Source organism: Cryphonectria parasitica (assembly GCF_011745365.1).
Source record: "Cryphonectria parasitica EP155 unplaced genomic scaffold M406scaffold_7, whole genome shotgun sequence".
NCBI classification, from domain to species: domain Eukaryota; kingdom Fungi; phylum Ascomycota; class Sordariomycetes; order Diaporthales; family Cryphonectriaceae; genus Cryphonectria; species Cryphonectria parasitica.
This window is the reverse complement of record NW_024468915.1, coordinates 2111670-2132288: the sequence shown is the minus strand read 5'-3', so window position 1 is coordinate 2132288 and position 20619 is coordinate 2111670. Positions and strand designations below refer to the sequence as shown.

General features: G+C 52.5%; 7 protein-coding genes across 7 annotated transcripts; 5 read left to right on the top strand and 2 right to left on the bottom strand.

The window, feature by feature from the left end:
- Positions 1-437: 437 nt before the first annotated feature.
- On the bottom strand, positions 438-1999 carry M406DRAFT_25503 (uncharacterized protein; the record flags this gene model as incomplete). Its single annotated transcript, XM_040917007.1, has 3 exons — positions 438-1417; positions 1519-1570; positions 1694-1999. Coding segments are annotated over 3 exons (1338 nt in total), but the record flags the coding sequence as incomplete, so codon positions are not given.
- A 1214-nt stretch (positions 2000-3213) lies between these two features.
- On the top strand, positions 3214-3906 carry M406DRAFT_333053 (uncharacterized protein; the record flags this gene model as incomplete). Its single annotated transcript, XM_040920809.1, has 1 exon — positions 3214-3906. The coding sequence occupies one exon, from the start codon at positions 3214-3216 to the stop codon at positions 3904-3906; it is 693 nt and encodes a 230-aa protein (XP_040773661.1).
- A 174-nt stretch (positions 3907-4080) lies between these two features.
- Positions 4081-6441, bottom strand: M406DRAFT_263766 (FAD/NAD(P)-binding domain-containing protein; the record flags this gene model as incomplete). The annotated part of the gene is made up of 1 exon (XM_040917616.1): positions 4081-6441. One exon carries the CDS (start codon positions 6439-6441, stop codon positions 4081-4083), a length of 2361 nt encoding a protein of 786 aa, XP_040773660.1.
- Positions 6442-11751: 5310 nt separating this feature from the next.
- Positions 11752-13386, top strand: M406DRAFT_264108 (MFS general substrate transporter; the record flags this gene model as incomplete). The annotated part of the gene is made up of 3 exons (XM_040917635.1): positions 11752-12131; positions 12192-12354; positions 12421-13386. 3 exons carry the CDS (start codon positions 11752-11754, stop codon positions 13384-13386), a joined length of 1509 nt encoding a protein of 502 aa, XP_040773659.1.
- A 1845-nt stretch (positions 13387-15231) lies between these two features.
- M406DRAFT_323653 (uncharacterized protein) lies at positions 15232-16110 on the top strand. Its single transcript, XM_040919796.1, has 3 exons — positions 15232-15430; positions 15610-15904; positions 15973-16110. Exons 2-3 carry the CDS (start codon positions 15709-15711, stop codon positions 15999-16001), a joined length of 225 nt encoding a protein of 74 aa, XP_040773658.1. The 5' UTR covers positions 15232-15430; positions 15610-15708; the 3' UTR covers positions 16002-16110.
- An 894-nt stretch (positions 16111-17004) lies between these two features.
- On the top strand, positions 17005-18063 carry M406DRAFT_341851 (uncharacterized protein; the record flags this gene model as incomplete). The annotated part of the gene is made up of 2 exons (XM_040921709.1): positions 17005-17062; positions 17096-18063. 2 exons carry the CDS (start codon positions 17005-17007, stop codon positions 18061-18063), a joined length of 1026 nt encoding a protein of 341 aa, XP_040773657.1.
- Positions 18064-18536: 473 nt separating this feature from the next.
- M406DRAFT_263608 (uncharacterized protein) lies at positions 18537-19466 on the top strand (the record flags this gene model as incomplete). Its single annotated transcript, XM_040917602.1, has 2 exons — positions 18537-18904; positions 18992-19466. The coding sequence occupies 2 exons, from the start codon at positions 18537-18539 to the stop codon at positions 19464-19466; spliced, it is 843 nt and encodes a 280-aa protein (XP_040773656.1).
- Positions 19467-20619: the final 1153 nt, after the last annotated feature.

The following is a 20619-nucleotide window of genomic DNA, read 5'->3' as shown; positions in this document are numbered from 1 at the left end:
AAACCACCACCACCACTGGTGTGCGTGGCCTCTGGCGCAGAGGAAGATACGTCGCTCGTGGAAGTAACTTGCCTTGAGGTGGCAGGGATGACAGAAGTGGCCAGAGTGGTGGCAGCCTCTGTAGCAGGAGTCGTAGCAGCAGCAGCAGCAGCAGAAGCCTCGCTGGTAGTGGCAGCAGCCTCACTAGTACTGGCAGCAGCCTCGGTAATGACTGCCTGGGTAATGACAGCCTCGGTGGTGGCGTCGGCGGCAGCAGCAGCAGCAGCAGCAGATGAAGAGACAGCGCTTGAAGACGGGGCGGAGGCAGCGGCAACAGCTATCTCGGTTGATGTAGCTGCGATGGCCGAAGAAGAGGACGACGCAACAATGGCGGAAGAAGCAGGAGCAGAAGAAGAGGCCACTGCAGCGGTCGAAGAGGCAGACGAGGAAGAAGCAGATGAAGAAGAACCGTCGAGGCTCACGCACGCAAAGCTCATCTTGGTAACGTTGGTAGAGGTGTAGGTCCACCCAACAATGCCATCCAGGTCCCAGTCCATGTTCACATAGGGCCAGCAGATACGGCCGTCGCCCATGGTGACCAGGTCACCGGACACGTAGACATCCGACTTGACCAGAGGCTCGCCGACCGCAGTGCCGTTGCCAGTGTTGGTGACGAGCTGGTAGTAGGCGCCCGAGAAGGTGCCGCGGCAGCCAAAGGCAACGTACTCGCAGAAGGGATCAGCAATCTCCTCCCAGGTGACGAGGGCGTTGGTGCCGTCAAAGGTGGCCACGTGGGCATTGCTCATGTCGGCCGTCGTCGTCGTGGTGAGCCAGTTGACCTGCGAGTCGCCCGACGCCGCACCCACCGTGCTGGAAGCCTCGGCCTCGACCATGGTGTACTTGTCCGTGAAGGTGGCGACGGCGACGTTGCGGCCGTTGGTGCGGTTGTACGCACTGGTGTAGCCCGTGCCCATCCAGGCGTTCTCGTAGAGGTCGATGGCACCGCGCGAGACCCAGGCGAAGATGTAGCCGTCGCCGTCCTGCCAGCGGGCCAGGTTGCTGTACGAGCCCGACATGCCGCCCATGGGCTCACCGTCGGCGCCGTTGGTCGTGTTCTCGTTGGAGATCTTGACGCCCTCGGTCGTCATGCCCTGGCCTTTGCTGTTCAGCCAGATGCCGCCCTGGTCCTCGGCGCAGACACTGGCGTAGGGGGCGGCGTCGGCGGCCTCAAGGGCGATGCCTGTGTTGTGAGAGCAGCCCCAGTCAGAGCTGGCCCCGTCAATGACCACAATCTCGCCGGTTGTATCCTCGATGTAGCGGATGGCATCGCCAAAGTGGCCGTCAGCATCTCCGTCATAGGCTGTCACCACGGTGTAGGCTGCGTAGCGGCCGGTGGCGTTGGAGTAGACCAGGTCACCGTTCATGTCGGTGGCAGCCACTATTTATTTTTGTCAGAAGAGAACCAATATGAATATCTATACTCAAGTAATTATTCTTTTAAAAAAAAAAGAAAGGGGAGGTTTGGTGTAAATTACGTACTGTGGCCCTCAGCATCCGTGACATTTGGGCCTCCAAGCCATGTCTTCCACTGCTGTTCACCAGTAGCAGAGAACCTGTACAGAACAGGCACTGGTGTCCCATCTGGAGGAGCATCGGTAGTACCAGAAGGCATGGCCTCGTTGGTCAGGAGAGCAAAGCCATCATCCTGAGCGACCAGTCCTCCAGCCTCTTTTCCTCCCGAGATGGTGACGTTGATGCCACTGGCCTCAAACGTGGTGGGGTCGATCGCCTGGACATGGACATCGGTGCCAGAGCCATCGAGGTAGGCGAGGTATGCAACGCTTCCTGAGGGAGAGACAGCAAAGGGCGTGCGACGGTGGTGGATGTAGCCTGTCCAGTAGGCAGCCTTGACAGGGTCGAAGTTGAAGTTGAGCGAGACGGAGTCGACATAGGTTGTCATGGACGAGTTGGTCAGGCCAGCAGCGTTCGCAGCCGTCGACAGCGACAGCAGCGCTGGGACGAATGAAAAGAGCGAGTGTTTCATTTTGAGTTTTATATATATGTTTTTCTTATGTAATGAGTGTGGTCAACAACACTGTTGAATCAAAAAGAATGTGATAAAAAAAAGAATGGTTTGCAGATCAACTGCAGCAGCCTTATTGTCCTTCTGAGATGGATGGCATGAAACAATACTGGTGCACAAGAAAAGAGGTTGATAAGGGCCTCAGTAGCATCTTGTACTCCAGCAGTTCCCAAGTGAATTGAACAGGGGTGGAACTCATCCTTCGCGCCAAGGATGTGATCTCACGATGCAGCATGGTAGAAAGCTGTTTTGTTTGTTTAGAGTCTATTGCGGGAATCCTGGCAGTGGATCTTCAACCCACCTAGAGGATTGGACGCATTTGTTCCGGTGGGCGTGGAACCAACACCCCTGAGATCTCACCGGTCTGGAACCGAAATCATATGGCCTTTCATATAAACTAGGAGTGGCTTTATCCCCCTTGCAATTTTAGCCAGGCCCGTTAGCGATATGGGCGGGGAAACTTTGTTTCCACGAGCGTTTCAAACAGATTTACTCTGTATTTTTCCATGTGTAGCGAAGGATAGCTTCAGCCCTACAAACTCTATTTTGTACCGTAGTAGACGGGATGACCTGGACAATGAAAACCGGCGGCCAAAACACACTCAAATAATCCTCCATCCAGAGGAAGAGGCAGCGATCGTCGATACAGTACCATAGTAGTCGCTACTTCATTCTTAAATCAATCCCAGCCTCGCATAAGGAGCATGAATCGGGTAACGCGTGATCTGGAGGCTCCAACGCTAAATGTTCTAGAAGGTACGAGCAATGGATCTCAGAGAGGTGGTAACACTACCAGGAGAATACAGAAACCAGGAAGCTCAAATGCATGACACTCACCCAACAAATCAGGTCAGAGCGCATCGACGCAATCATAAGACAGGCAATTCAAGGGACGCTAAGGGCAGAATGAAAACATGCACGTAACGAGTTGCAGATTCAAACTGGGTAAAGTAGTAGACAGAGCGTTGCTTGCGTCATGAGAGTTGCCTGAACCCCAACTCGTTAGTACATGAGGATGACCATATGTCCGATGGAAAGTAAAGAAAAGCGTTCAATATAGACCAAACAAGTCAACGGATTTACCGCTCTCGCTCTTCTGCCTCTCACTAGGCATTTCCTTCCAACTCACCAGCCGAAACCCAAACAAAACAATGCCTGTAACCGAGCTCGCCTTCCTCCCCCTCGCCCAGGGCACCACCCCAGCCAGCCCAGCCCTCCACGCCAAGCTCCAGAAATCCATCCAAGTCATGCAAACTGCCCTCGGCATTCCCGGCCGCCGCTTCACCTACTACCAGTCCCTCGAGACCCCTCAGCTCCTGTACCTCCTCGGCGACTGGCGTTCCCCCTCCGAGCACCGGGACCAGTTCCTGCCCAGCCCCGAAAACCAGGAGCTCCTCCAGCTCCTGCGAGACGACCTCGACATCCCGCGCATCGAGATGTACCACGTGGACGTGCCCAATGCTGCGGTGCCGGCGGATGCGCCAGTGTTGAGCCTCGGCTGGTTCCGTGTGCGGGGCCAGGACAAGGCTGCTTTTGAGGGGCGGGCGAAGTCTTGGGCGTGGCTGAGTCGTCGGGACCCCGGGCAGGATGGGGTGGGGGAGGCGTCTGCAGGGGGGTGGAGAATCGAAAAGGCTTCAGACGGGCATGACGAAGACGAGGGCCAAGAGAAGGAGGAGGAGTGGGTGTCTTTCTGTGGATGGGAGAATGTAGACGAGTACGAGAAGCTTGCGGAGGCTGTGGCTTTGGACAAGTCTGAGCACTTTCGGGATCTTGTTTGCAGTTCTCAGGTGAGGCGTGGGATTCGCATCGACTTCGAGAAGAATCACATTGAGGCTACTCAATGAGGAAAGAAAGACAAGGAGAAGAGAAGAGAACGAAGAAAGGACTTCATCCGGTGAGCGGGATCTGGAGATATTGCCTCGTGAGAAGTGGTGCGTGTCACGCGGTCCACTGTTTGTGTGCAATGAGTCGCTCCCTCGGTGGATTTCGCGAGTCGACATTCTTTCTCGATATATAATCTATATTTCCGAGGGCTTTCTACTATACTTTCCATCGATGGTATAATCTTTCTGTGGGCCCTTCACGGTATATCCAAGCGACCAGTCTCTTAGATTCACGGCATTGAACCTGAACTCATACTTGACATCGTAAAAGTCCTCGACGCAGAGGTGGCCCGCCTTGGCCTCCCACCCTGTAGTGATATCTCGCCTGGTGGCGTAATCGCTGGGGACAACAAAGTCGACCTCGTGAAATAGATAATCTGCCTTCATCTGCTCCTCCTCTCGCCGCGGGTCCTTTCGGCTGAATGTGTCGCCCGTCCGTACGAACCAGACGCTCAACTTGTCTGTCTTCTCGTTGTATCGCCAAACATACCGCCGCGTCGCCGGGAATGTGATGCCAGTAGTCGTCTTGAATTCGCCCTCTTCGACATACAGATACTCTAGACCCGGGTCGTCGTCGTCGTCGTCATCTTGATCGAGACCAGCTCCGCTTTTATCGTTTCTGTCGACACATTTCAGACCATCTTTTGTTGCTTGTCGGAGGAGGAATTTTGCCGTCCCACTCCAGTGGCCACTGGGATGCGTGGGCAGCTTCGAGATAAGATCTCTCTCCAATTGCCATTCGCCCAGCAGCGAGCGGAAGACGGCCCTTGCCACGAATTTTCCATTCGTGAGCGAGGCTAGGACGGCCTCTCTCGTCTGCGCCAGGGATTTGTACGCCTCTAATGGCTTCGCAAGCGGGGAGGCGTATCGTGACGGCGTCAGGATATCCATAGGCTTTCCATTGTGCGGCAGTGGTGGCGTATCCTCGATTGATGAAGGAAGTAGAGAGATGTCCAGCGCAGCCGCAAACTCCTGCATCAAGAAGGCGTAGTCACCCATGGGAAATTGAGAAGCGCGAGAATCCCCACGGAGCGCCGCGAATCGCTGAATAGAAGTATCCTCTGCAAGGGCTTTCTGCATGGAGGGGCGAAGCTGGCCTTCTCGTTGCTGTGTCCAAAGCTCGGCCAAGAAGCGCGCCTGCATCTCCATAACCCCCCAGTATGGACTGCGGTAGAATCCAACAAAGCCCAGATTAGGCACATCCGGTTGATGAGTGCCGTGGAACGCAAGAAGAACTGTGTTGTCAATGTTGGTAGGGTCCAGAGCGAGGATCCGTCGGATCTCGTCCGGGAGAAAGGATAGAGAGGGTGCTGCCTCAAAGCCAGTGGCAAGCACTATGGCAGCAACATCAGTGACGGCTCTGGGCTCTTCTTGATCCGAGGAAACGGGAGTAATTGTCGCTGTAGTCCCAGACAGAGATCCAAGTCTGCCCTTTTCCAGAGTGATCAAACCCAGCCGCAGGAATTCTGCATAATAGTCACTGACGGCGAGATAGGCTGGGTCTTCGAGGTCGTTTTCTGATGGAGCGAGCAGGGGCGAGAACTCGGACTGGTCGGTGCCCAGTGCCGCTTGGAAAAGACCTTTGGTCACCTTGGCGCTCTCGGTGGTGATGTGGCCTTGCGTGTTGTGAAGCGGGCCCGGTCGATTGGCCAAGTTGTACGATGCAAAGTCGAGAGGCGCAAATGGTGCAGCAGCACGGCCGGCTGCTGGTGACGTGAACAGTGGAAATACCCATACCGGTCGCTGGATGACGTGGTGGACAGTGTACTTGCCTGCGCCGGACAGCTTTCCTTGTCCTGGGGTATTTACAGCGGAGGATAGATGAGAGGCAATAGTTCCGGCGATCTCGACCCCTGACATCTGGCCACCTACGACGAGAATCTTGCCCCCTTTTCCATCTGCATCTGGGAGCAGCGTTTCGAGGTCCCTGTACCGGCTGCTGTGCACAATTGGTATTCCGCCGGTCTCTCTCAGCCCTGGCAGAGTAGGAATGACTGGCTTTCCGAAGAATCCGGAGGCAACCACAAGGTAGTCATAGTCGGCTTCGTCCACAAGTCCATCTTGAGACTGAGCAGTGACATGCCATGTCCTGCCCTCCTTCTCGTCGCGTGGTGTGGCACTCTGCACCGTCCATCCAAGCCGCAGACGAAACCTCTCTTCCTCGAACGCACAGTACCTGGAAAGGTACTGCTGCAGATATCTTCCAACCTGCCACGCTCTTGGCAAATGCGGCGCATCCTGCTCCCAAGCCAGGTCGCTGAACTGCATCGTATGCCTGCTCTGGTTTGCCAGCATGAGAGGGTGCACCAGCCCAGCACCGTCGGTCTTGTACACTGGCCAAAGGCCGCCGATCCGAGGCTGGGAGTCAAACATGGTGACTGTGAAGCTGGCGTCAAGGCCAGACGCAGCAGAGGATGGGCGGTGAAGCAGTTCTTTCGCGGCCACCAACCCGGATGGTCCGGCTCCAATTATGCAGACTTTCTTGGGTGCCGCCATGGTGCCGAGAAACCTTCTATGCACAAGAGACAGATGCTGAAAGCACACGCAGATGCGTCTGTGGAACGATGACAGCTGGGTCAGTGTCACGATGGCGTACTGACGAGTCGTCGTCGGCAGTTGACGCAGGAGCTGGTTGTTGTACTTGTCCCGCGGTATTTTCCAGGTCGAGATGTTTCTATTCAATACGAAAACAAGACAGATGCTGTGCCCACGTCCATATACATATCCAAGGAAGAAAAAAGAAGAAACCAAACAAACAAAGAGATCGGAACGCCGGTTGCGAGTGATCTCACATAAGATTCAAGCTGTGTCCTCCTCGGGGTTTGTCGTTATTTAAGATTTGCTTGAGCGATGCCCATCCTAGCAAGCAGCTTGTGGAATCACGGCAGTCGCAAGTGACATTCTTACATAAGCCGTTTCCCATGGACCAGTGAAAGCACCCAGAGCATGCTTAGTCATGAATCCTAGCAACCTCTCCTCGTCACCTTCCCAGACAACAAAACCTAGGAAAGAAACCATTCTCGTTCACCTTCTTTGACTTCTTTGATTCTCTTGATTTCGAAAGACGGCCTCCGAATTCCTTCAAATATGCTCAGACAAAATCGAGAGGCGGTCTGTGCATGTCAGCTGCAGTTCCAACACCGAGCGAGACACAGGAGGATCTTTTAGTCAGGAACACGCGCAGCTGCTGTCTCAGACAGATGATGCTGCCTCGATCTATATTGCACAAGCTACTGTCCATCTCTTCACATTCCGGTGTGACCGTGCATACGGAACTCGGCCTAGGCGTGGCTGGAAGTATCTCACATGGTCTCATGATTATCTGTCACTGCCTTGGTTTTGTTTACTTTTCAAACTTACATAATCATGATCAGTATCGAAAATGAGCATACCATTAAACCAGCGAACGACCCATATGCCGGCTAGGAATTAACACACTCTGTTTATCGTCTGAACGCCAACAACTTGGTTCCGACACGACACTACAGTCACGCCTTCATCCCCTGGCCCGAGTGGGCTGACCTCGTGCCGGGTTAGCAATGTTGCACAGGAAATCTCATCAAAGAGGCAATCAGTCTCAGATGGAGGCAAAGACGAAGCAGCTCCCAGAGAGCCACTGACAAATAATTTCTTTGGCAGGATTCCTCACCAAATGATCCTAGTCAACGCCATCTACATCCAGTATGCTCCTGTGCGCTCCACAAACAGCCTCAAAATCTTTGTGCGCGTCCTTTTTTTTCGTGGCCGGAATCTTACGTCCGAGAAATCTTCCCCAGTGGTGGAGTAGGAGTTCATTCGGTTGTTAACAGTCCCCAAGAACCTGGAAAGCTTATTAGGGTCTTTCGATGTCGTTTCATACTCTGTTCTTGGGGTGCAAGAACAAAACAGTCCTCCAACGTCTGCTGTGGACATATACCGCTGGTCAATATTCGATAATGATGGGTTGAAAACCACGGAGTGTCAGCAAGTGAGCCGTCTTTGCTATAATTACGGTGTCGTAAGCCGCAATTCCGCGCGCCCAAATCAACGGCACCGCGGATGCCTGCAGCACGCCCACGCGCTTTGGGTTGCACGCGAACACGGGTGCGTGCGTTTCGGAAAATCTCTTGGGTTTCTTTTCGAGTAGCCGCCCACGAAGAAAACTTGGACCCGATTACCAGATTTTGGGTGTTCACCAGATCATTGCAGTGGCCCGGTCCGCCTGGGGGCACCAAGTTGTAAAGATCCCGGGTAACCCATGCTCGACACGAAGACTGGTAGTCATGTCGTGATAGATGGAGAATTCAAGATTGCTTCGGAAGCCAGGCAAGCTGTGTGACCACCACAAGCCTCCTATGGCTCACCCTCGGGACCAAATAGTCGATTTTCGTCGGGCGCTGTTTGTTAGGCTACAGTGAGAAGATCCAGTGACTTCTCATATACATTGCGTCTCACAGAGTTAAGGCCAACCCGGAGATCTCTCTCATAACACAACAGCAGGTCCTGCTGGTTTCACGACTCATCACAGCGTAGAGCAACTCCCAAGCAATGACACAATGTGCTTGGCTGAGCTCGCTATCATACAGCATCAGGGCGACTGGTGCTAGCGATCAGGATGTCCAACAGCAGCCTGAGCCTTATGGCTAAAGCATGTCACTGCTGGTGCTGGATCAGACATTTCGAGTCGGGTGCGGTAGCCTGGATGGCTATTGAGGGACAGCACCGCTGACGATCTGGGAAGACACTCGGCACCGGAGATAATTATGCGGTGGGTCGAGCCGGCTCCCAAATTCGATGACCTTCCTGGCTTTGTTGGTACAGACGTATGACAAGATCTTGCTTAAGTCTTTAACAACTATCTGGCAGAGCACATGCTCTCAATGCACCCTCGTGTCAAGTCTGCACTGGTCGAGAGCCGCGTTTCGGCACGTCAGTTCGTGGTCACCAAAGTATCTTCCACCAGCGTACTGACCAATCCGCAGTGAAGGGAAACCCCTTTCTTTCTTCTTCTTCTACTTCCAAAATCAAGCCATATTTCCGTTGACTTCCAAAAGATATCGGCCTTGGACTAATGGAGGCAACTCGGTATTTTGTGTTTGGATCTCATGTTACGATGTCTATGAGGGTCCAGGAAGTTGTCAATGATACTCTCAGCAGACTTTTCTCAATTCATGTTGCCAAACATGCCCGAAATTAACCATTATGGTGGAACTCCAGCACTTGAAGCCCTGTTTTAAGTTAATTAGAAACGATATTGAGTCTCTTTGCGAGCGGAGAAAAAAATTGAAGCAAGATGGCGATCATGTTGCGGTGAGAGCAGACAGGTAATACTTTGTGTTCCTCCACAGCCAAAAGCGGGCTTGTAGACTGTGTTTTCGTGCCCGCGTAACTACTCGTACCTTGTACCTTGTACCTTTCTCTCTCTCTGTGTGTATGTCTATCTCTGATGGCTCAGGTGTACCTCAGTCACCAATGTCCTACGCTTCCCTCGGTCTGTGGAACGATATGATCTTAGACAATGTGGTGAATCTGTTCAACCATACACCTGGCCACCATCTAGCTACCATCTGGCCACACGCGCAGCATGGCTTGCCTGATTCTTGAGCCATGATGTCCTTGAAAGGAGGCAGCCGCTGTGGCGATTCTGGAAGGAAGGATATATAGGTATGTATTTTACGAAGCCATGGCTGATGAAATATTAATGATTTGTTGTGAGTGAACGGACGGCTTCATTGGCTGACAGGAACACCAGCATAATCTTGATCTTGATTAGGAATGTCTCAGATCACAAAGATGCCGCAGCGGCTTTTTGGAATGGCATGACTGTCTCGGATCAGCTATCTGTTGCACACATACACACTATATCATCTCATGGGCCTTTTTACACTGACAAAAGTCGGTCAGCACTATGAGCACACGTGCATGGAGAAGGAAGAGAAAATGAAATACTGGGACAGGGGATCGCATGCCCACCACGCCAGACCCATCTCATCCACTGAACCGATATCTGCCCTACACCGAAAATGTATACTACAATGTACCATAGTATAACGTACAGAACCACCTTCCGAGGACCATGACCACTGATTGGCCACTGACATAAACGTTGAAGGATTCAAGGACCAGCAGCGGGCTCGAGTGGGTCTTTGGTCGAGTGGCAAGTTGTATGTACTCCACATTAGAGGGTAATTCGCGGGGAAGGAACTTGGCCATGGGGGTTTTCCCCAGACCTACCAGAACCCACTGTAGCCCCCACCTTTTAGCGCCTACAGAACCTGGAAACCCTCCATTAGAGCATAGCACAGACGTCAGGTTACCAGTCACTCAACACCTTGCCATCTTTCCAAAGCATCAGACGGAAAAAAAGAGGCCCCAACTACTTTTCACCTTGTCTCTTCTAGTACTGCTGCAATTACAGGGATGTAACTGCCCTACCTGGAATTCTCTTAAAGTAGGCAGTGACGAGGCCAGGGGAGGGGAGGGGAGGGGAGGGACACTAGCTTCCCAGTGATTTGCTTGCAGTGGCTGTACTGCTCCTTCGTGGGGGGTGGCCCTACTTGTCTTATGTACATCCTTCCGCCGTTCCTCTTTCCTTTGCCCCTACCGACCTCTTACCCTTCCCTCCTCCAGTGGGTTTTGGTTTCTCCTTAGGCTTCTCTCGTCTGTCTGCGTTGGTTTCCTTGTCCTATCTCCTTTTCTTTTTCTTTCCATGTGCACCTTGGTCTCCCTGCACTACAGATGCAAACTTCAATCTCTTTCTCTCTCTCCAGACTCTGTGCCACGCCTTCTCTTCCTTAATCGTCTGTCCACTTGTTTTGCAAGACGTCGTCTGTTGTGCTGCACTCTCTGTGCTGCTTCGTCATATACAGTTGTGGTTGTTGACTGATTCTCCAAGTCAATTCTCCTTGATATTTGACATTGTTTTCGAGGTCATACAGATGTGAGTGATATCCCATTCTATTGTTGTCGTCATCACACTTTTTGTCATTACAACACTGTCCTGCACCCAAATAAACCATTCATTCATTCGCCTGCCTACCCTTGTCTTCCCCAGATTTCTTTGATCCCCACTCCTTCTCCCTCCTTCTCACCTAGTCAGAGTCAGGTGGTGATCCTTCCAGGCCCAGTCGCATCCTCTTCTTCAAACCCCCCCCCCCCCCTTCGGGTATTGGTCGGCCTTTTCTTCTTCGTTATTTGGAACCACAGCACACTACTGTCACGCCGCTGCTACTGCCTGTGGCTTGCCATGACAATATCCCTTTCGGTTGGAAGGGTTCTTCTTGTTCATCTTGAATCATCCTTCTGAATTATCCATACTCGCAGCCTTACTTGCGATTAATAATTGTCATTGACTTTCACACTCACCACATCCCCCTCTTTCTTTCTGCTTCTTTCTTGGCTCATTCACTCCCCCTGCCCCCCCCCCCTCCCTCTCACTGCATCTTATCTCATTGCATATCATCTCCACACCCAAGACTCTAGCCTCCTACCTCCTGGTCCTAGTCAAGTGGGCATCACACTGGATTGTGTCGAGTGCACATGTCTTAAAGAGGGGAAAGAGGAAAGAAAAAAAGGTTATGCTCCTTTATCTGCAATGTGCAGCTTGTCAGCTCTATTCCACAACCAATCTTCAAGACTGGCCTGCCCTTCTCTCTCTGCTGCAAAGTTGTCTGGCAATTAACTGATATTGACAACGTCACACAGCCTTCTGTCTCGAATCTCACCAGACCTCACCATTGGCAGTCCCAAACCGTCATATCAACCATTTTCAAAACCACAGCTGACGACAACAACAACAACAACCACCACCACTCAAATTAGAACAGGATGAGTGACAACGATACCGAGAAGGCCACTGAGCTGCGCCAGAACTATGTCGGCACGTTGCGAGACCTTCCCGAAGACCCAGATGCCGGTCGATCGGACCAGGAAAAGGCTGTCATCGACCGCAAGCTGGTCTGGCGCCTCGACTGGATCCTCATCCCCTGGCTCTGTCTCCTGTACCTGATGGCCTTCCTCGACCGTACCAATATCGGTAATGCCAAGATCGCCGGCCTCGTGGCTGCTCCCCCTGCTGGCATTGGAATCACCACTTCTCAGTACAACGCCAGCCTGACCATCTTCTTTGTCTCGTATGCCGTCTTTGAGCCGCTCACCAACATCCTGCTGAAGAAGCTCCGGCCGTCCAGGTTCATTCCACTCATCATGTAAGACATCAGACAGCCCTTTATCTGGGGCGGGGAGAGGTGCTAACGCCTGTGGACTAGGATTGGATGGGGTTGCTGCATGCTTGGTATGGGCTTCGTCAAGGGCTGGTCTGGTCTCATGGCTGCTCGTTGGTTTCTCGGCCTCACGGAGGCGGGTCTTTTCCCTGGTATCAACTACTACCTGTCCTGCTGGTACAAGCGATCTGAGTTTGGCGTTCGAGCAGTAAGCGTCCCTGTCTCCCCTTCTCTCTGCCTGTCTATCCCTTCAGGGCCCTGATCATCCACCTAGGCTATCTTCTTCTCGGCTGCCGCGCTCTCTGGCTCGTTTGGTGGACTTCTCGCTGCTGCCATCGAGAAGATGGACGGCATCGGTGGACGGCCCGGCTGGGCGTGGATCTTCATCCTGGAGGGGCTCCTTACGATCGTTATTGGCGTCGTGTCCTTCTGGCTGGTGCATGATTTCCCCGACGTGGCCCGGTTCCTGTCGCCCGAGGACCGCGCGCGCGTCATCCGTCGCCTGAAGCTGGACCAGCAGTCGTCAGCCTCGCACGAGGACTTCAGTATGCGATACTTTTGGCAGGCCCTGGCCGACTGGAAGATGTGGCTGGGCATGGTCATCTACATGGGCTGCGACATGCCGCTCTACGCCTTCAGCCTGTTCCTACCCAGCATCGTCGCAGACCTGGGCCTCTCGGGCGGCTCGACCGTCAAGTCGCAGCTCCTCACTGTCCCGCCCTACGCAGCCGCAGCCGTCCTCACCGTCACTATCGGCTTCGTGGCCGACCGCACCCGCACCCGCGGCCTCTGCAACATCGCCGTCTCCATCCTGGGCATTGTGGGCTTCAGCATGCTCATCGGCTCTAGCAACGCCGCTGTGCAGTACGCAGGCACCTTCCTGGGCGCCCTGGGCATTTACCCATGCATCGCAAACACCATCAGCTGGATGGCCAACAACATTGAGGGCGTCTACAAGCGCGGCGTCGTCCTGGGCTTTGTCATCGGCTGGGGCAACCTCAACGGTATTGTCTCGTCCAACATCTTTTTCGAAGCCCCGCGCTACTACCAGGGCCACGGCGCCATCCTCGCCTACATGGTGCTTTTTCTCCTGGGCGGCTCGCTGCTCATGACCCTCCTGCTGCGCTTAGAGAACAAGAAGCGCCTGCAGGGGAAGCGGGACGGCTGGGCTGAGGGCAAATCGGAGCCTGAGGTCGAGGCCATGGGTGACATGCGGCCTGACTTTTTATACACAACTTAGGAGGAGGGAGTGGTCGTCTTTTTTTTTTTCCCCTGGAGTAAATGGTAGCCTCTGCGTCTGCCACAAGGTCCCACGACCCGACTGTTTTCTTTTTCTTTCTTTTCCCTTACAAGCCGGGAGAAAACCTGCCAGAAATTTCTCATATCCAAATGAGTGTAATTGTTGGAAGGATACTAAAAAGGGAATGATCTTGTCTTCATAAGGTTTCTATTCCAGCTTTGGCGCAGGTGGCGTTCATCTCTCGTCTCCTCTCTTTGATACGTTTTCCTTAGCCTGAGCGTTCTGGTATAGGTTACGATGATAGTAGGGGTGACTTTGAAAGACATTCTGATACCAATACATGATTTTCTGCTAACATTGTGTGATCAAAGGGTGGGTCTGCATAAATTTGCTGTATTTTGTACGTCTGTTTGTCGTTGTAAACTATCTCGAATAAGCCACGATCCTCACCAAGTCTGATGCAACGCCGGCCAAGTCTCCCGAGAATTTTGAGTATTAACAACACACGACACAGACTCGAGAGAGCCTCTGTAAGGAAGAGGGAACCTCGTCCGAGGATGTTCTGGTGAAAGGCTGGTCTGAAAGGGGGCCCAAGAGGTCAGGTGAGGGGACGGGTGGAACACGAGGTGTGCGATGTAGTGGTGCCTACTACAAAGAGGGTGCCTCCATCGCTGGAGCTGGCAGGTCGGTAAATCGATCTGGTGGCATCCGGTGGTAGTAAGTTGTACAGATCTCACGGTATGGAGGCGGGTGGTAGGATCATCCTCTTGAAGTATTAAGATATAAGAAAGGATGCGTTCATGCCGGATCCCGATGGTGACAGGTATGTGGGACGGTGCACAGCTGGGCACGGGGAGCGGAACGAAGGAGAAATTAGGGAGGTTCGTGACATGATGCTTTAGGCATTGCAGATTTGTGTTCTTGTATGACAAAAGGAGAGGAGAGACGGGGGAAAGAGAGAGATGCAGGTTGCTGCATGTTTGGAATTTGATGAAGGTTTCCGAGGAGCGGATTCAAGCCGAGGAATGGTTGTATGATAGGTTGGCAAGGACAGAAGAGGTTCCGGTGCAGCATTACATCTCCTCGAGTGATATTAAACGGATGGACGAGTCTTGGGTGGAGGAAGAGGAGGGCTCGGTAGATTTATGTACACATGTGTGTGTGACATGAAGAGTTCTGATGGAACTCATAGTCGAGGAAATATATGACTATTTGAGTGATCATTCCTCACAAACTATGCACTGAACAGGATCACACGACCTTAAAATAGGATATCCAAAGGAACCTGTGCCAGCAAAGTTGGGCCCAAATAATTGCAGAGACGCCAGACTGTCGTACAGTAAATATAAGTGGCTACAAGTTAGAGGAGTGCCAGTAACATGGCTCGACACCGACCAATAATGAACCGCTGCACCTGTTCGTCTTCCTCAATATCTATTATTCGAGGCTCAACGATTGTCTTTGCCTGTGTCCGAAAACGGTAACTTAATACATTGAATGACAATATACTGTGAAAGTGGGCTCTCCGTGCCGAGGCCCGCTGCGGTCAACTGCCGAGATCCACCATAAATAATCCGTGACCATCGAGTATCTCGACGTCACCTTTCCCTTCCCGCTCCGGCATTAGCTACACCAACTATACAAAGAACTCTCCTACCAGCCGAACAGCCTCACGCTACCACAGTGCAACAATTCCCTCCCTCCTGACCGCGCCATGGCCCAACGACCGCCCACTGCCGCAGGAGGCGACGAGTTTCTCCCCGTCCTGTCATCCAAGACCGAAGAAAAGCAGGAGCAGAAGCAGCTCGACGGTCACGATCCACGTGGATCCGGCGAAGAGACACAGGCGATCCTTTCCGGCCTTCCCTCGGCCAGTCTCGCTCAGAGCATTGACCTGCCGCTGCCCCGGCTCGCCCACGACTTCCGGCTGTCGGCCAGGTTGGAGCGCAAGGTCTCGCTGGGCCAGAGCTGCTGGGGTGAGCGGAACTGGGTTGGCGTCTGTGGAGGGGACTGGAGCGCCACCTGGGGACGGGGCAAGATTGTGGTGCGTCAATTTTCTTTTCCTTTTTTTTTCTTTTTTTTTCTTTTTTTTTCCCTCCCCTTTTCGATTGTTTGTTCTTTCTCCCTTCTCCTGCTCGTTTATTGCTCTCAGCGTTGATCAATTTGATCAATTACAACTTGAACTAACAAACAAAACCAAACTTTCCGAGCCATGAAAAACAGCCAGGCGGCCAAGACGCCCAACTCCTAACAGGAGACAAGTCCACATTCGTAGACACGCGGTACCTCCTCGTGACAGACGATGCGGAGCCAGCACACATCATGGTGCGCACCGAAGGGTGGAGGACGGGCCCGGCGGACGTGCTGAGCAGACTGCTGGACCCTGTGGAGGGCGACAAGGTGGATCCGTCCGAGTACCGCTTTCGGCTGTTTGTCAGGCTGGAGACAGGGGATGAAAGGTATCGTTGGGTGAATTCGGGCATGTGGATTGGGAGTGGCATCAGGAGGGGTGCGGCAGGTGAGTTTTTATTTTCTTTTTTTGGTTCTCTTGAGATTTTCTTGTGACTGACGAGGATGGTATGGTAGTGATTTATGATGGCTATCGGCTGCTTTGATGGTCGTGTTGAATAAAGGTGGTAGGCTGTTTGTTCAGGCAATGAGGCGATGGACAAAGTAGTGGAAGTGATTGATCAAGAACGAGAATTGAGTTAATCACTTGTCTCCAAGACTGGCCCCTGGGTTGTCACTCAAGCAAATACAAGACCCTAACCGTCTCTCGACATGTCTAGTAAGTCACAATGATGCTAATCATCTCGATCCTGCTTGAAGAAACCTCGTTCAAAGGCCTCGGCAACTTGTTCTTGTTCGAAAACATTGGTGAAGGCTATAGCGCACTCGATCTTACACGCGAGAGATAGGGTAATTTCAGCGAATCCTTCTTTTGAGTCGAAATATCTAATATGCGATCAGATCACGCCTCGTTTCAGATTTATATTAATGGATGACTTCTTCCCGCTGGATGGGTCATTCTTATTACATATTTCAATACTTGGGAGGCCTTATGACTACATTCCATACTACATCACTGCCTACTCCAGACAACTTAATTGTTTTCTTTAACTTTCTATATACATTTTTCGAGACTGAAATTGCAGAATACCTGATTAGGCCAAGATAAGGCGTCAAACTCTCACCCTTGGTTGCTTCCCCTGTATGGCCACAGCCAAGACGGATTCATAACGTTCTGGAGCACTCAGCTCGGGCTGTGCATGCTTGGCACAACCCTGTTATTCTTCTTTTTTCTGTGGTCACATTGCTTACCTAGAAAGCTTACGCTGAGTCCGCAGTGCATCGGCAGAAGGAAGAGCTGAGAAGGAGCACACCAAGGCTAGTCGCGCAATAATGAACTTTCCCTGAACCAAAAAAAAAAAAAAAGGTTTCAGAGACATCTCGGATCCTCCCGTCCTTGCCTTACGTCACTTGCATTCCGTTCAAGAACAACATCGAACCATCATTACTATCAGACCATTTACTATAAAGCAAAGAGACCTGAAGCTTGTCTCTTTGCAAGAATCCTACAACCTCTTACAATTCAAGGGCGACTGACTACCTATCAAAATGCTACTGTCCATCTTCAACGCGCATCCTTACGACAAGGAGTACCTCACCGCTGCTTGTGAAGCGCGCAAGTCCTCCAACGACAGTACAGCTGCCGAGATCCAGCTGACTTTCCACGACTTCCCACTCGCCTCAGACACTGCGTCTTTGGCAGCAGGGTCTACAGCCGTGTGCGCCTTCGTCAACGATGACCTTTCGGCACCCATCCTAGAGGCCCTCCACCAGAACGGCGTCCGGGCCCTCCTGCTGCGCTGCGCAGGGTTCAACAATGTCGACCTAGACAAGGCCAAGGCACTGGGTCTCTTCGTGGCCAACGTGCCGAGCTACTCGCCCGAGGCGGTGGCCGAATTCGCGGTGGCGCTCATCCAGACACTCAACCGCAAGACGCACAGGGCGTACAACCGGGTGCGCGAGGGCAACTTCAGCCTAGACGGCCTGCTGGGGACGACGCTGCACGGCAAGACGGTAGGCATCTGCGGGACGGGCAAGATCGGCGTGTGTCTGGCCCGGATCATGAACGGGTTTGGGTGCAGGGTTCTGGCGTTCGACCCGTACGAGAACGACGAGTTCAAGAAATATGGCACCTATGTGGACTTTGACACAATGCTCTCGTCGTCGGACTTTATCAGCCTGCACTGTCCTCTCATGCCCCACACCAAGCACATCATCAACGGCGCGGCGCTCAAGAAGATGAAGCCGGGCGCGATGCTGATCAACACGAGCCGCGGTGCCCTGATCGACACCAGGAGCGTCATCCGAGCCCTGAAGGACCGCGAGCTGGCTGGCCTGGCCCTCGACGTGTACGAGGGGGAGGGTAAGATCTTCTACAAGGACCATTCCAACTCCATTATCGAGGATGACGACCTCATGCGCCTCATGACGTTCCCCAATGTCATCATTTGTGGTCACCAGGCCTTCTTCACCAAGGAGGCGCTTACCGAGATTGCCGAGTGCACGTTGAGGAACCTGGAGGATTTCCTGGAAGGCAGGCAGTGTAAGAACTCGTTGATCGAGAATCCGCTGTTGAGGAGGGACTCTGGGCCTGTGCGGAATGTCTGATCTGGTGCAGTAATGAGGTGGAAATGGACTGGATGCCATGAGCCGAATCTGCTTGGTCCTTACGAAAAAATGGCAACGGATTATTATGGGTTGTTTCTCTTCTCCATCCTAAGGCCTATAAAAGAAAGGAAAGTCACTACTCTTTCTTGCACTCTTTTGAACCGACATTCAAGTGTTTCCGTCTTTGTAAAGTATGTTGTTTTGTGTGGGTCGCTTGTGACGTTATCCTTTTTAATACCCGCCGAACGCTCTTTTGCCCAGGCATATCAGGGCTTGAGAGGAGGTCTTCTATTATGCACTGCGACCCCACAATGCTAGAAGCATGGAACTCGTCTTTGGATAACCCAGCCCCAGTTTTCAGGACCCCCTTCCATACATATAACCTTAAAGCCTGTGCCCTAAATTGAACATTGATAAACACTGGGCATTTACTTTTTCCCTTCCCTTCACATCCAACACAAACCTATTTCCCAATGTTCTCCTCCCTCACCAACATCACAGACTTCGCCTCCGCCTTCCACAAAGGCACGAAACACTTCTTCACCTCCCGAACCCTCGGCCCAGGCGGCAGCGGCATCTACGGCCCCGCGTCCTACCTCGTCCACCCCACGCTCCCGAACCACACCATCTACACACCCCACCCGAGCGCCCTGGCCCAGGATGAGAAACTCCCTGTGCTCGTGTGGGCGAACGGCATGGGGCTGGCCTGGGGTTTGATGTTTGGCTGTTTCCTGCGGGAGATTGCCTCGCATGGGTATGTTGTGATTGCCAACGGCGGGCCTGGGGACGAGGGGACGTGGTCTGGCCTGGGGAGGCTGCAGCAGGTGGACGAGGGGGCCATGTTGGAGGCTGTGGCCTGGGTGGCTGGTGCGGAGGCGAAACAGAAGCAGCAGCAGCAGGGGCTTCGGCTGGATGCTGGAGATGTCAGGTCGCATGTGGACGGGTCGCGGATTGCGCTGGCGGGGCAGAGCAAAGGAGCCATCGATGCGTATGCCGCGGCAGCAGTGCTGAGGGCGAAAGCCAAGGCGGAGGGGGCTACAGACAGGGTGAAGACGGTCGGCGTGTTCAACTCGGGGTTGATCTTTCGGCCGGCGGACAAGGTGGAGCAGGTCAAAGGGTTGACGGTGCCGGTGTTTTTCTTCATCGGCGGTCCTGCGGATCTGGCGCATCGGAATGCCGAGATGGACTGGGACTTATTGCCTGGGGATTTGCCAGCTTGGATGGGGAATCTAGATGTTGGTCATATGGGTACGTTTTATGATGAGGATGAGAAGGGAGGCACATTTGGGCGGGCTGCAGTGGACTGGTTGGATTTTGTGTTGAAGGGGGATGAGGGCGCTAGGAAGAGGATGGTGGAGGAGTATAGGCATGGAGGATGGAAGGTCAGATCGCAGAATCTGTGATAGAGTCTAAGGGGGGGCTTGAGAAAGAGACTTGAGTGTTGCAAACTTTGAGAGAGCAGGCGACGTATACAGCAGAGATCAAAGCTAAGCAGTATCTTAAATTTGCGATGTATTCGGATCTTTACTCAGCCAACACGATCGCTTCATTAGCGAGAGCACGGTATGTCTGCTCTTTGAATATTGTTTTCTGCTTGGCTCTCCTTACTTGCTCACCCACAGGGCGATTCTAATGGGATGTCTGGCTTTTGCTTTTCTATCATTACAATGAAGATAGGACGAATTCTTTTGGATATATATATATATCATCTTCGCCACTGAGAGTGCAATTTCGAAAGTCCGGCTGATTTTATTGGTATTTATGTCAGTTTCTCCCTTGGTATCATATCAAGACATACATCGCACTAAGCCAGTCGAATCCACAGGAAGACACACAAAGATATGTGTTTCTGGACGAACATGCTTGTGCTTCAATGTGGATGTATAGACCAACAGTCCGAGGTTGTCACAAGGAATTCCGAGGAGGAGCTTTCGAAAGAATAAATAATGACCTCTGCCACGCTGAGATGCCGAATAATACGGGCTTATCGCAAAAGCGATCCTTAGTGTGGTCGCACCGGCTGTGCCCTAATTATGAGTTTTCCACAAATCTTTTCCATGTGACTGTTCCCTTGTGAGCTGTCTGATCGACTCGGAATTGCTAAATATGATTAGATCTTGATTAATTCCGACTGTTGGCGGTGCATGCATGCAGCATTCGCCTCCCTGCGTCCTGCCATCAGTCTCGGGTTGAGTCAAGGTACTGAATTAATAGGCCTTTTGCAAAGGAGGCTCCTTCTTTAGAGTGTCAGCTCCTTGGCCTAAATTCATGCATCATTTGTAGAATGTCCAGCAGGCAGGCCGACTGACCTGCAGGGGCGGCCCATGGTACGTACAGTGGCAGGATTCATTTTGAGGAGGATGTGTTGAACCGATTCATCAGTTATAACACGAGAACGGTCAATAATACAATTAACAGGCAATGAGCAGCCTAATCTATTCCTTTACGGATCCTAAACCCTTCGGATCCTAACTTTGATTAAAACCTCCAGATTCGCCATCAGACCGAGGAAGAAACGATCGGGCTGTTGTTTCATGCAGGTACCGCAAGCTAATG

What these genes read in the sequence shown, in the direction of transcription:
- M406DRAFT_323653 (XM_040919796.1), top strand. Translation starts at nt 15,709, where the DNA reads ATGGTGCGCACCGAAGGGTGGAGGACGGGCCCGGCGGACGTGCTGAGC. An exon ending in CATCAGGAGGGGTGCGGCAG is followed by an intron (nt 15,905 to 15,972) that starts GTGAGTTTTTAT and finishes ATGGTATGGTAG; the next exon opens with TGATTTATGATGGCTATCGG.